The following is a 15,313-nucleotide window of genomic DNA, read 5'->3' on the forward strand; positions in this document are numbered from 1 at the left end:
AGTTGGATGGGGATCTTGTTTTGTCTACTGACTTATTCCACACTTCTCAAAGTGTCTGACACATAGAGAGCACTATTAGACAGCTCTGGAATGAATACGTGAACACATTTTAATAGTTGTCATTTTTGTTTCAGATTTCCTGCACACAGGGACGGGTGATGGCTTGCTCTGGACTAAGAACTTTTCATTTTCTGGAATTAGTCAGTCTTCTTCCCAAGAACTGAAAGTTCTCCACTTAGGCCAATGTACTCTCACATTCCCAATTCTTCAAGAGGATTTATTTCTCGGAGACACCTATCTACCTTGTACACACTACTCTGAATTCTGGCCACATACTGAAGAGGACAAAATAAATCTAGTTTTGTTGTTGTTGTTGTTTTTAAGGCCTATGAATAATGTTAAGAAAGGAATACAGAAAGGTATGTTACCGTGATCTTGTCTAAATCATGTATTACCTAGCTTAGTGCCCTGTGACTTTCCAGTCTTCTGCTACCTTCCATTTCTAAACGCTGTTTTCCAATCTAATCCCATTTCCGTATTTATTTCATTACGCAAAATCAGACTCTACTGGTGAATTTCATTTCTACTCCTACAAGATTAGCACGAGTCAATTTTCTGTTTGTGCTTTTGAAAGAGGCATTCCCCAATCTTTCTTAATTACTCTTCAACATTCTCTTATTTTTGCCATGCGTGAGCATAAAATTTATTACTATAGTCTATGTATTCCTATATCCCATGTGTCAGTCACATAGTGTTCACAGACATCTTTTCCAGTTTGAGCACAGAGCACACTTCTGAACATTATCAAGCTGGATGCCCTGGGACTCTGATATTCTAATATGCTAAATGCACTGTGCATATTCACAGAAATCTTCCTAATTGAACGTTTGCAGAGTCAAAGTAATGACATAGAACTGATGAACAAAACTAACTTACGTAAGTTATTTTTAAACTTTAAAAGCACTGCAATAGAATGACAACTTCTCTTACCTGAAGAGTTCTTTACAAAGCTTTCAGGTGTAATTCCCAGTTGCTCTACTGTTACTGTGGAAAAGTCCAAGGGTGACTTAAAAGTATCTGGTGTGCAACCATTAGGAGTCCCTTCAGGCGCATGCTTGTGAGGAGTTACAAGCTTCCCATTTCCCAAAATTAAAGAGGTACTTTCTGAAACAGACAACATATTGTGAGGGCAAAATATGATGAAAACAAATACCTAAACCTTACGTTTCACAAGGAGGCAACAGATCACTACATACCAGCACCAGGAATAGCAGACTCGTTGATTTCAAGAGGCTCGCTGTCTTTTGAGTTGGTATCCATCTAAAAAAAAAGAGAGAGAAGAGCAAAATAACCCCATCCCCAATATTAACGTGACTCAGTCAAGATCCTCATTCAAGACTGAATTTTAACGCAACCTATACAGGCATGAAACTAGATGCCAAGAACGTATTTTGAGAGCTTTTAAAAAGAGCAAAGGAGGAAACTGCTGTTGGGGAGGAAACCAACAGATCCCACACTAGAAGCCATGGCTTTTCAACCTTGGCAAACATCTGCAACATCTGGGTACCCTGTTAAAAGACACAGCTTTGCAGATTCCCAGAAATTCCAATTAAGTAGGTCCGGCTGGGTTCCAGGAAATCTGAATTTTAGAAAGCACACGGGTGACCCGGCTCAGGTCACAGGAGTGGACACAGGACCACTATCTCCAGAGCAGAAGTACAACACGCTTCTGAAAAGCACGCCCCAAAAACAGCTCTGCTGCACCAGGCTCCTTGCCCTACCTCTCACTCCCGCAGCTCGGCTCTCCCAATGGGTTTATTTGAAACGCTCCACCGCAGGTGAGTGTCTTGCAGGTGTTGACGGTTCGCTCGAGACGGCAAGTACCGGCCACCAAGCGGGTCGCCGGGGGCCGACTTGTCCAGGGCGCCAGCACTCCGACGCCCAAGTGCGCACTCCCTACCCTCTCCACCGCCAGGCCGCACCCGCCGCCCGATTCAAACCGCTGGCCCCGCCTCCCGGCACTGGCGTTACTCCGCGAATCTCTACGCCGCCGCTGCCCGCACGTGTCCACGCGTACCTCGATCTGCCAGGCCTCTTCCTCGCCGTCCCAGGACCAAGAGTGGCTTCGTGAGCTGGAGAGAAGCCACCACTAACCGCGGGTGACGCATCGACGAGAGACACCGGCGCCTAACCTGTATCCGCAGGGACTACATTGCGTGAGAGTCTCGCGGAGGAACCCCTCTGTTAGTGCTGGCTCCGCCCCCCATTTTCCAATTGGATACTGCAAACTTCGAAAAGAATCGTTGGACCAATCCTGGCAGAAGGACGGGCGGCCCTTACCCAATCACTCAGTCCCGACGCCGGCCGTTTCGCCCGTGGTTTGAGCGAGTTGAGGGGGGTGGTGCTACTTGTATGGGTCCCTGCTGGTGCTCCACCTCTTTCCTTCAGACCCCGCCTCCCTATGCAGATGAGCTCTACCTGGGGTTGGGTTTGCGCCTGCTCAGTAACGCTTTGAGCCGCCGTTCGGCTTCAGGTTCAGCTGATTGGCTGATAACCCTTCCCGTCTGCCAGACTGCAACCTCTCTTCCCTCCCTCCACCTGGGCTGGGTTAGTATGAGCCCACCCAATGAAGGGCGATGATTGGTTGAATTCTGGCCGGCGCTGCCTCCTGATTGGTGGAGCTTAGAGTCAGTCTGGGAAAGGTGGGGGAAGGGTCCCAGGCTGACTGAGGAGCCCAGGGGCGGGGTGGGAAGGCGGACCGGCCAACCCTGGGGTGTGTGACCGAGAGTGCTTGCGAGTGTGTCTCCGTAAGAGAAGGAAGGTGGCGAAGGGAGGAGAGTCCGAGTGGGTGGAGGGAGGGGTAGGGCGGGAGAAGAAGAAGGTGGGAGGAGAGCCAGGTGGGAGGGTGGCGACTCACTCAGGACCCAGTGGGGGCAGCGCGATGAGGCGGGTGACCCTGTTCCTTAACGGCAGCCCCAAGAACGGAAAGGTAAGGGGGTCGGGAGGAGGCGGGCCGGCTGCGGGGGGCTAGGGCAGCTGAGCGCGGAGCTGGCTGGCAGGGCAGAGGGCTGAAGTTGGGGAGAGGGGCTGGGAGGTGGGCGTGCGCCGGGGGTGGGGGCGTCCAGGAGGTAAACGTAGGGTCCCCGCGGCCTCCTCCCAACCCGCGGGATTCCTAGCCCGAGCCTGCCCTTGGGCTTTCCGGCCGTCCTGGGGACCAGCGCAGGTCGGCTTGTGCTTTAGCGTTCCCACGTCCAGGTGTGGGTCCTGGAAAGAGGAGGACTCGGAGGGCGTGGGGAGGGCCGCTGTCACCTGAGCGCTGGATGCTGATTGATGTTCCTCTTGCCGCCGCCTCCCCGAAGACCCCGCTGCCCCCCACCCCTGGCTATAGAAGGTGCTCGTGGCCACCTTCGTGCTGAGTAATGGTCTGCTCCAGAAAGTGGTGGTTAACAACTAAGGCGGGCACGGAAGCCTGATCAGGTAGAAAGAATAAAAAACAAAACAAAACAAACAAAAACCAAAAAAACGGTTTATCGGTGGATAAATAAGATATTCTTCTAGGTCGAAGAGAAGATTGAAAATTAGGGACATTTTCTTGATGGTTCCTACCTTTCTCTTTTAGGCGCCCCCAAGCCCCGCCGCCGCCGAACTTACTCACTTTTTAATTTCGCCTTATTTTAGTTCCTTAGAGGACCGTCACAGTAGACCAAAATGGATTGATTTGACATCACAAGTTGCTGTGTTAGGCCTTTGTTGAGGGTGTGGTACTAAATATTTTTTTCCAAGGCTGGAGCAAGCCAAAATGAATCCTGTTCCTTCTCAAGCCTCTTGCCCCACCCATGAAAGTTGTTCGGCTTCTTTGGAAAATTTGACTGTTCAAGGCAGACATTTATGATGTGGCTAAGTGACATCTAGAAGTAACTATGCCTTAGAGTCTAAGACGAAGGTAAATTGGCCTCATTGTATTATTTGTCAGAATACAGTACTTTGTTTCCTGCATATTTTGGAAACAGTAAATTTTTAACTAGTGTATTTGTGCCCGGGTATGAAAAATGGCTTTCCAAGTACTCCGAAATTTTAAAATAAATCTGCGCTAAAAATCTGAAGTACAGTCTAGTTTGTTGACTATAATTTTGCATTATTCTGGTTTTAGAGATTTAACACATGAAAACAACTGGCACGTATTCAAGTTCTGGAGTTTTCATGAATGTTACTTGCAAATATATTTCACAAGAGTTCTGTTATTTCTGACCATTAACTTTTTATAAACCTGTTTCGTCTGCTGTTAGCTGCTAATCATCTAAAACTTGTTACTGGAAGAATTAGTATATCCAAACAATTGTAATATGTTCTCAAAAACAGACCTCTGATGGACCTTTTTTTCCAGCATCTCTGCTTTGTCCCTCCCTGAAAGACAAGATGTTTCAACTCAGCCATAAATATTTAACTATGCTCTAACTCTCCTCTGAAACCACTGACTTTTGTTTTTTCAAAGATCGTCTGTGTTAGTCTTGCCGTGTCTTTTGCAGCTATCTAGTTTTGACTAGGTTAGATTTTTGGATTTAAATTGTATTTATTTTTAAAATATTTTGGGGCACCTGGGTGGCGCAGTCGGTTAAGCGTCCGACTTCAGCCAGGTCACGATCTCGCGGTCCGTGAGTTCCAGCCCCGCGTCAGGCTCTGGGCTGATGGCTTGGAGCCTGGAGCCTGTTTCCGATTCTGTGTCTCCCTCTCTCTCTGCCCCTCCCCCGTTCATGCTCTGTCTCTCTCTGTCCCAAAAAAAAAAAAAATAAATAAAATAAAATAAAATAAAATAAAATATTTTGATAGGGAATTTCAATAGGTTAGAAAAACCACATCTCGAGTAAATAAAGATAAATATGTTTATGTTGGGAAGATCAAACTAGAAAGTACTTGTATAAACTCAATATTAAAAACAAATCAAACCATAATCCTTACTACTTAATTGGAAAACATATTCTATGCCAAAGCTCTCCATGTTTCCTTCTCTCTCTCTCTCTCTCTCTCTCTCTAACTGATTAAAAAAATACTATAATTCCTCTTATTTGACAAAAGATAGCAGAATAACACGTAACAGCTGGCATGTTGATGTGTAAATCAAGCAACTATATTTAGCCAGGATAGGCGTGATCATGACATGATGTTCGCGAAAAACATGCTGAAACAGAGCACCCCTGTTAGAGTTTGATTTCCCACCCAGCATTTGGAATATCTGTGTCACTTTCATTATCTCCGTACTTACCTAGCTTCTAGTTTTGCTTCCTGGCCATAGGACCAGTCTGTTTTTTCAAATAAGTTTCCCTTCTATAAAGCTTGTTCAGTGGTTGCCAGACTGGGCCGTAAAGCCCAGGGTTGGAGAGGCCAGGGAGTTACTGTGGGGAACCACGTCATATATGCTACTATGACTTTTCTGTATACTGAATCAACAGAAGTGTTAGCTGGTGAATGCTTTGATGTAGTTGTAGAGAGGACATTGCATTCTCTAAGTGCTTTCCAGAGTGAGATAGGACACCACAGAGGGTGTGCGAGAGGACCCGCCGGTATTTAAGAAGAAATGCTATGCTTTCTATTTGTACTTAAAAATATAAAGTCATATTAAAAGTTGGTTTTTCAATCTATAAAGACACACGTGCTTTCAACCACCGAATATCAGGTGGTCTCAAGTCTTCTGAGTGAGGAGAGTGGGTTCGTACGTGAAAACTTCCTTCACTCGTTGGTTCGCTGAGGCATATTGTGATGTACTGAAGCACACATGTGCTGGGTTAAGATGTGTATTGTCCAGGTTTCGACTAAATTAACCTTCACCAAAATGCCAAGTGGCTTTTTGTTTTTAAATGTTTATTTATTTGAGGGGCGCCTGGGTGGCTCTGTCGGTTAAGCGTCTGACTTCGGCTCAGGGCGTGATCTCACAGTTCGTGGGTTCGAGCCCCGCCTCGGGCTCTGTGCTGACAGCTCAGAGCCTGGAGCCTGCTTTGGATTCTGTGTCTCGCTCTCTTTCTGCCCCTCTGCTGCTGGTACTCTGTCTCTCTCTGATTCCCAAAGTTAAATTAAAAAAAAAAAAATGCTTTAATATACAAAAAAAATAAATGTTTATTTGAGAGAGAGTGAGAGTGTGTGAGCAGGGAAGAGGCAGAGAGAGGAGAGAATCCCGGCAGGCTATGCGCTGAAGGCACAGAGCCTCATGCAGGGCTCCATCTCAGGAGCTATGAGATCAGGACCTGAGCCAAAAATCAAGAGTCAGTCGCTTAACCGGCTGAGCCACCCAGGCACCCCAGAATGCCAAGTGGCTTTAAAAGATTCCTTCAAAGCAGCAGCAGATTGAAGACTACTGGTTAATGTGGACACACGTAGCAATGAGAAAATGTTAGAGCAGATATCTCCCAATAGAAATTACGAGATTAAAAAAAACCAAAAACTGGATCTCTGGATCTGAGAAGTCAAAAAGTGCCAAATTTTAAAGACTATTTTAAAGTCCCAAATGCTAACTACTATTAACAATAAGCCACTCCCTAAGTGTGTATTGTTCGTGGAAACATTAGCCAATGATGAGGTCATCCCCATTAGCAAGATGTTTAAAAATACTTCCCAACGTACGAAGACAATTTCAGATGTTTTCCTTTTCCTTCTTCCTTCCTTGTTTGTTTTCATTGTTTAAAGTCAATTTTATATTTGCAGGGTTTCATTCAATTTAATGATAACTAGGGGATTTTTCCTGGCCGACTCCATACTCTGTGTTGATTAAAAAATCCTCATTTGGGAAATCATATTTTTTCTGCGTGTGGCATCAACTTTATAAAATAAGTAAATAAACATATAAATGTTTGAGCACATGCCCAAAACTGTTTTACTGATGGGGTACATAGTCAAAAACATTTGAAGGCCATGATTCTAAAAAATTGGGATCTTTAAATTTTAGGGTTTTTTTTCAGTTGCTCCAAAAGAATCAGTTGTGCTTGAACCCTTTCCTCCTTTCTCCATATGCCTCAGAATTTCCATTTTTCTCTTTTTAATATTCCCTGCAAATAGTTGGCATAAGGAATTCGAAATGAGGGCCCAAACACCTGAATGTAGTGAATGGCTTTGGAGCAACCTGGTGTCAGTTCAAAATTTCTGTACATTTTGAACATAAGTTGCTTATTTAAACTTGAGAATATTCAGTAATGGACTGTGCAAGTTGTAAACCTTTTGTATACCTTATTCGTTCATTCAGCCAACACTTCCTGAGTACTGTCTTCTATGAGAAACCATGTCAGTTCACTGCAGACATAGTGGGACATGAAATAGATCTTCTGTACTGATGTTTACAGTCCTGGCCCAGGACATAATCGTTTTCCTTCTGGCTTCGATATTAGGTCAGAAATGTGTTGTTGGTGTTGAGTATCCAAATTTGAATCCATTATATTAAGCGGAAGAAAGATGAAATCTAAACATTAGTAACAACTTTGCTCTTCAATTTTAAACATTTAAAAAATGTACTTGATACACATAAAGAATATCGATAATGCATAAAAAGTAAGAGGAAAATAATAAATAGGGTAAACCTCCCACACAACCCAGGAAAAAGCATATTACCAAAACTCAATTACTTGTCCACTGTTGTATCCCCTTGCTTCTCCAATTTCATGGGTGTGTATTTCTCTTTGCCGTATTTCTTAAATTTTTTTTTAATGTTTATTCATTTTTGAGACCCAGAGACAGAGTGCGAGTGGGGGAGGGGCAGAGAGAAGGAGACAATCTGAAGCAGGCTCCAGAGCCTGACGCCAGGCTCGAACTCACGAACTGCAAGATCGTGACCTGACTTAACGGACGGAGCCATTCAGGCGCCCCTGCTGTGTTTCTTTAATAGTTGAGCCATGTATGTCTGAGTAACTAAACTATATTTTGTTTTGTCATTTTGGCACATATCCTACAATGATATATGTAATCTTTTTGGATTTACGATATTTCTAAGATTATAACCTTAACATTCCACATAGTTACAGTTTACTTATTTTCACTGCTTTGTAATAGTCCATTATATACAAATAACTATCACATTTTATTCATTCTCCTGTCACTGGGCCTTTGGGTTGTTTATTTCTTTACATTTTGCTATTAAATTGACAGTGCTACGATGAATGTTCCTGTATGTATATCCCGGTGAACACATGCAAGCATTTCCTAGGGCAGTGGTTTGCAAACTTTAGCATGCATTGGGATTAGCTGGATGAACTGAGAAACCACATCTCTGGGCCTCACTCCCAGACCTTCAGATTCAGTAGATCTGGGATGGGGCTGGAATTTGCATGTATAACATATTTCCAGTCTAGGGATGGCACTTTTGAGAACCACTGCTCTAGTGGATACATATATAAGTTGTAATAACAGTTGACCCTTGAACTACATGGACTTGAACTGTACAAGTCCACTCATATGTATATATAAGTACACTGTATATAGTACTGTGAATGTGGGGTGCCTGGGTTGTTCAGTCATTTGAGGGTCCAGCTTCGGCTCAGGTCATGATCTAATGGTTTGTGAGTTCGAATCCTGTGTCAGGCTCTGTGCTGACAGCTCAGAGCCTGGAGCCTGCCTTGGATTCTGTGTCTCCCTCTCTCTCTGCTCCTCCCCTGCTCACTCTCTGTCTCTCTCTCTCTTTCAAAAATAAATAAACATTAGGGGCGCTTGGGTGGCTCAGTCGGTTAAGTGTCCGACTTCAGCTCAGGTCATGATCTCGTGGTTCACTAGTTCAAGCCCGGCGTCGGGCTCTGTGCTGACAGCTCGGAGCCTGGAGCCTGCTTCAGATTCTGTGTCTCCCTCTCTCTCTGACCCTCCCCCCATTCATGCTCTGTCTCTCTCTGTCTCAAAAGTAAATAAACATTAAAAAATAAATAAATAAACATTAAAAATAATTTTAAAAATACAGTACTATGAATGTATATTCCTTATGATTTTTTCTTTATTTTTTGAGAGAGAGAGAACACTTTGGGGGGTGGGAAGGATAGAGAGGGAGGGAAAAAGAGAGAGGAAGGAAGAGAAAGAGAATCTTAAAGTAGGCTCCACACCCAGTGTGAAGCCCAACTCAGGGCTCCATCTCACAACTGTAAAATCATGGTCTTGTGGTTCATGAGTTTGAGCCCCGCATCAGGCTCTGTACTGACAGCTCAGAGCCTGGAGCCTGCTTTGGATTCTGTGTCTCCCTCTCTCTCTGCTCCTCCCCCCTCCCTCAAAAATAAACAAATATTATGCCCTATATGCTATCTAATTTGGATGTAAGTTAAAAAAATGAAATTATGGGGCACCTGGGTGGCTCAGTCGGTTAAGCATCCGACTTCGACTTAGGTCATGATCTCGCAGTTTGTGAGCTTGAGCCCTGCATCAGGTTCTGTGCTGACAGCTCAGAGCCTGGAGCCTGTTTTGAATTCTGTGTCTCCTCCTCTCGCTGTCCCTCCCCTGCTCATGCTCTGTTTCTCTCTGTCTCTCAATAATAAACGTTAAAAGAATTTTTTTAATCAAATTAAAAAATAAAAAATAAAGTATTAAAAATAAATAAACATTTAAAAATATAAAAGTCAGACACTTAACTGACTGAGCCACCCAGGCGCTCCTTCCTTACGATCTTTTTAACATTTTCTTTTCTCTAGCACACTTCCTTATAACGGTAGAGTATATAACATAATGTATAAAATATGTATTGATCGACTTTATGTTCTTGGTAAGGCTTCCAGTCATCAGTGGGCTATGAGTAAAGTGGAGAGTCGAGAGCATTATGTGGATTTTAGAGTACACGGGAGAGGGAGTTGGTGCCCCTAAACCCTGCATTGTTCAAAGGTCAACTGTATTTGGTGCTAGTGTATGTGAATGTTTAATTATTCCAAAGGCCAAATTGTTTTCCAGAAGTATTGCAGTATTTTAACATTTGCCTTCTTGACCTAGAGTTAGTTATGTCATCTTTTTTAGCAACAAAATAAGCGAAAAATCTGTGGAATTTAAGAAACAAAACAAATGAATAAAGGGGGGGGGGAGGCAAACCCAAAAACAGACCCTTAACTCTTAGAAAAGTGATGGTTACCAGAAGGGAGGTTGGGGGTGGTGGTGAGTTAAATAGATGATGGGGATTAAGGAGTGCACTTGGGATGAGCACCAGGTGTTGTATGAAAGTGCTGAATCGCTACATTGTACACCTGAAACTAATATTAAACTATGTTAACTGGAATTTAAATAAAAACTTAAAAGAAAATCAATTTTAAATGTATTCAACTAAAAGTGTAGGTAGAGTAAATTGGATTCCGTGTTTAATAATTGTGATCGGTAGTTTGGGTAAATGAGCCTGCATAAATTCAATAAATATTTATTGATAGTGTATTAGGTAATAGTATGGGCATGTAAAAAAAACACTTTAAGTACATGTGCAGGTTTTAATGTTTACATTTGAGAAACATAGGTTGCAATTTGAAAATGGCGTTTAAAGGCAAATTAAAACTCCCCAAATTGATATGTCCTCCTAGGTACAGAATGACATTTACTTTCCCAATGGGTTAGATGGCTTTCACTTGTCCTTTAGACAGGATTAAGTTCAGCAGTATAATATAGTGGTCATAAACTTGACTGCATGTGCTTCTCAATTTACTTCATAGAATGTTTTCATTCTTAGTGCCTAGTTTACTAAAGTGGATAATCACAGGGATGTGGACCCTCGGGGTCCACACTGGGGAGTACGCATAAAGTAAATAGCCATTCTTAGCACAATCGTTTTAGAACTGCTCGGCCCCGGGGCGCCTGGGTGGCGCAGTCGGTTAAGCGTCCGACTTCAGCTAGGTCACGATTTCGCGGTCCGTGAGTTCGAGCCCCGCGTCAGGCTCTGGGCTGATGGCTCGGAGCCTGGAGCCTGTTTCCGATTCTGTGTCTCCCTCTCTCTCTGCCCCTCCCCCGTTCATGCTCTGTCTCTCTCTGTCCCAAAAATAAATTTAAAAAGTTGAAAAAAAAAAATTTAAAAAAAAAAAAAAAAAAAAAGAACTGCTCGGCCCCTCTGAGGACAAAAGTAAGCTCAGTATAAAACAGAGTTCATATCCATGACATCTAAGATGTCCATTGCTGCTTTTTCCCAACCAAGTTGTTACATAAAGAAAGGTACGTGTGCCAGTCTATTAGAAACTTTCTTACCAACTTAAAATCTTTTCCAAATTTATCACATTTTTATGTTGGTAGAGATCTTTTAAATCTGATATTATGGTTGGTTTATAAGAAAGACAGATGTTGAATATTATGTTTGCAATATAATTCTAATCTTGTTTGTTAGTAAGCTCGAGGGAGTAAAGCTGAAGTGATCTAGTTAAAAACAAATGCCAAAAATGCCCTTCAAATGAAAAACGAGTATGGTGGCCCAACTTACTGGCAGTTTTCAAATTTACAGAACTGTAAGATTTTCCTCAATCATTTCACTACTATTTTCTCTAATTGATGGCCCTTTAGTTATTTCATGTAAAGGGTCAACTGCTAGAATAATTTTTATTTGTAAAATTAGAACGTAGAGCCATGGAGATCTTCCAACTTTTTTCTACTTATTGCATAAATCATACAAATTCATTCTAACAAATCTGGGAAACAAAAACACATAAGAAAATAAGTCAACCATCATGTTATTACCCAAAGCTAGACACTTTCAGTAGTTTTACGACTGTCACTTTAGAATTGCATTTTAACTGTGTATTTTGTTTTTCAACTTAAGAATGTCATTGGAAAAAACTTAAATAAAAATAACTGACTCATACAAAAAAGATGTGTCCTAGTTCCACACTCTGAAAGCAGTGAAAATTTCATCTAACATTCAAGACATACTTGTCACAGGCTTATTATAAACCCGTTAAAGTAACATTTAATTGACTAGAGCCTTCTTTTTAAACCAGCTGTGGTTGTTTTCTGGATGTCACGACTAAGGAAGTACTCAGGGATGTACTCAAGTGCTGCTCATCAGAATTGCCAGGGGTTAACATTTTATCCATATTCACAGAATGAGTAACGATTTTTTACAGATTAAAACTTTCTCATTCAACCTGTACAGCCTAGATAGAAAGTTGGATTGGAAAATATTTGGTGAGATGTTAAATTGCATTTGATACTGTGTTATTAGGGCTGACTCAAGTGAAAATAAAATGAAGTTTAACTCAATTTTTACTTAGAATGTGTTCCTTAGTAGTTTTGCAACCTACAAAGAAACATCTGTTATGCTTTGATTGCCCTGAGAATTGCCAGGTTGTGTGTGTAGGGTTTTTGTTTGGTTTTGGTTTTGTTTTGTTTTTTGTTGTTGTTGGTTTTTGGTGTTGTTTTGTTTTGTTTTGTTTTGTTTTTGTCTTATAAGTAAATTTGACATCCGTGGGGAAGAAAGAGAAGATGGCAACTACTCAACCCCCCATATAGATCTGCAAACGGGTTTTGAGTTGGACATTATCACTTTGTAACTGTGAGCTGCTGGGTCTTAGTCAAGACTAACAGTTAAAATAGATGTTTCTTTGTCATTTTGTTCTGCTCTTTGAAACAGGACTGTCCAGTAGAACTTTCCACGATGGTGGAAATATTTCACATCTGCAATGTTCAGTATGGGAACCGCTAGTAAGTGTGGCCACTGAGCCGGTGAAATACGGCTAGTGTAACAGATGAACTCAGTTTTAATCTTTTATTAATTTTAATACATTTAAAATCTAAATGGCTTCTTTTAGCTAGTGGCTTCCAAATTGGACAGCATGGCTTTAGAACATGGCGGGTGACCTTTATTTTTATTAGGAAACAAGTGACCTATGGAAAGAATCAAGTCAATCATATGGACATAGAAAATAATTTAATTTGATGTAGTTTTGAAAAATAAGTCATATAAATGTTATTTTCTAGGGACGCCTGGGTGGCTCAGTCGGTTAAGCCTCTGACTCTTGATTTCCACTCAGGTCATGGGATCGAGCCCCACATCAGGCTCTGTGCTAGGCTGGGCATGAAGCCTGCTTGCAATTCTTTCTCTCTCTCTCTCTCTCTCTCTCTCTCTCTCTCTGTCTCTCTGTCTCTCCCACCCCTTGCATGCACTCTCTCTTAAACTTTTAAAAAGATGTTATGTTCTAATATTTAAATGCAGGAGCGTAACACAGATTAAATTTTCATCCATTTTATGATATGGCCGGTTGAGTGAGAGAAATGAAAAATGCTGGGGAAGAAAGTTGATGTTCTGGCAAGGAGAGGATAATGTCAGGCCAACTAAAGCCATGTAAAAATATATAAGAAGCAAAGATCAGTTAGAAAATTATTAATACAATAGCAACTATGACAAGAATGCTGATGATGTTAGAAAGGATTTTGTTTCTGTATATACTAAAAAAAAAAAAAAAAAAAAACAACCTTCCTCTGGCAGTTTCCAGACTGTAAAAGTTGATTTGCATTTGCTTCGGTCACTCTGTTGTGTTTTTACCTTTGTTGATTCTTTTGTTTCCTCTCCACACTCTCTCCCTTAGCAGGAGCAGGTATACTACATAATGCTTTATGTATTCTTTCTTTTCTCCCAGGAACATGTATCTGCACTAACAGAATTCCAGGCTCTTACAGAGGTGAAAAATGGTAGGAAATATAGGAGCCATATTTTATTCAGATTTCAATTATTTATGGCATGTCTGCAGTGTCAGAACACCGTGCCAAGTGCTTTGCATCATTTTTTTTTTCCATGGCAAGATATACATGATGAGATCAGGCGTGTTCAGGGTGGTATGGCCTTAGACATGGCAACATACACATGACAAAAGTTACCATTTTAGCCATTTTTTAAGCACACAATTCATTGGCATTGAGTACATTCACAGTGTAACCTCACCACTACTTCCAAAACCTTATCAAACCAAATAGAGACTACCCATTGGGGCGCTTGGGTGGCTCAGTCGGTTAAGCATCAGACTTTGGCTCAGGTCATAATCTCACGGTTTCTGAGTTCAAGCCCCATGTCAGGTCCTGCACTAACAGTGAGGAGCCTACTTGGGATTCTGTCTCTTTCCCTCTGTCTCTCCCCTTCAACCCGCCCCCTTCTCTCTCAAAATAAACTTAATTTTTTTTAAAAAAGAAAGAAACTAGCCATTAAGCAGTAGCTTTCCAAACCAAGCCTCCACTCTGCTAATCTTTGTTGTACTGTCTGCCTCTATGAATTTGCCTATAAGTATGTCATAATTGGGATCACATAATGTTTGCCCTTTTATGTGTCTGGCTTATTTTACTTAGCATGTGGTTTTAAGATCCATCTATGCTGTAGCATGTATGAGAATTTCATTCCTTCTAATAACACTGAGTAGTATTCCATTATATGTATATACCACATTTTGTTTATCCACCCATCCGTTTAAGGACACTTGGATTGTGTATATCTTTTAATCTACCCTCTTCCCTATAAATTATGCTTGCCTACAACCCTTCCCTAGAATTCCCCAGCTAACAATGCTTCTCTGTCCTTTTATCCTTACGATCCAAGAGAAAACAGTTGGAATCTGTCATGAAAGATTGCACACTCTTATATTAGCCAACAATTTCCTCTATGCCCTGCTATTCATTTTATTTATTTAACTAAAAATTCAACATCTACTGAACTCCAGTCACTGGTAAACAAAGGATCAGCCTTGTTTCTTATTTCACATGGCACCTTTATCCAATATCCTGTGGGAAGTTGATTGGCTGTTCTTTCTTCATGTTCAGCCCCTCATCTACATTTCATTCATAATTTTCAGAGATCCTGACTGATAATGGCACAACTGTACAACTCAGCCACTGGGAACCCATAGTTAAAATTATATTGCAGCAAAAACAAACAAACAACTTACTACATGGAGGGATCTCAGCCCCCATCTAAGTATTTGCATTGCTTATACATATATCAGACTGTGCCTAATGTAAAGCTGGAGAGATCAGTTCACTGTAACCCAGCTGTTTGCTGTATTTAGAATGTTAGCTAAAATCTGGCTTTGATAACATTAGTAGTTATTGAAGAACGAAGTAAATGAAATGGGAAGTTGTTACCTTCCGTATGGCGATTGGTGTAATAAATGTTATAAACAGTGTATCATTCCTATTTTTAAAATAAACATTCCTGGGGCGCCTGGGTGGCGCAGTCGGTTAAGCGTCCGACTTCAGCCAGGTCACGATCTCGCGGTCCGTGAGTTCGAGCCCCGCGTCAGGCTCTGGGCTGACGGCTCGGAGCCTGGAGCCTGTTTCCGAGTCTGTGTCTCCCTCTCTCTCTGCCCCTCCCCTGTTCATGCTCTGTCTCTCTCTGTCCCAAAAATAAATAAATAAATTAAAAAAA

The 15,313-nt window shown here is 41.8% G+C and overlaps 2 protein-coding genes across 4 annotated transcripts in view; one reads left to right on the forward strand and one right to left on the reverse strand.

Moving 5' to 3' along the window:
• Positions 1 to 2,192, reverse strand: part of CDCA2 (cell division cycle associated 2) — a 52,251-nt gene extending 50,059 nt beyond the window's left edge. For 2 of the 3 annotated variants that reach the window (XM_058720279.1, XM_058720277.1), the window contains exons 1-3: positions 1,782 to 1,907; positions 1,257 to 1,320; positions 991 to 1,164 (exon numbers count right to left, since the gene is read on the reverse strand). In XM_058720279.1, the coding sequence (XP_058576262.1) occupies positions 991 to 1,164; positions 1,257 to 1,320 (238 nt within the window). In that variant the 5' untranslated portion in view covers positions 1,782 to 1,907. Of the gene's footprint in view, positions 1 to 990; positions 1,165 to 1,256; positions 1,321 to 1,781; positions 1,908 to 2,077 lie in introns of those variants that run through there. The other variant, XM_058720278.1, reaches the window with a different exon arrangement.
• Positions 2,193 to 2,851: 659 nt separating this feature from the next.
• Positions 2,852 to 15,313, forward strand: part of KCTD9 (potassium channel tetramerization domain containing 9) — a 41,429-nt gene continuing 28,967 nt past the window's right edge. Inside the window, exon 1 of the mRNA XM_058720281.1 lies at positions 2,852 to 2,989. Within this exon, the coding sequence (XP_058576264.1) occupies positions 2,942 to 2,989 (48 nt within the window). The 5' untranslated portion in view covers positions 2,852 to 2,941. The remainder of the gene's footprint in view (positions 2,990 to 15,313) is intronic.

The sequence above is a fragment of the Neofelis nebulosa genome, chromosome 3 (assembly GCF_028018385.1).
Source record: "Neofelis nebulosa isolate mNeoNeb1 chromosome 3, mNeoNeb1.pri, whole genome shotgun sequence".
Lineage (NCBI taxonomy): Eukaryota > Metazoa > Chordata > Mammalia > Carnivora > Felidae > Neofelis > Neofelis nebulosa.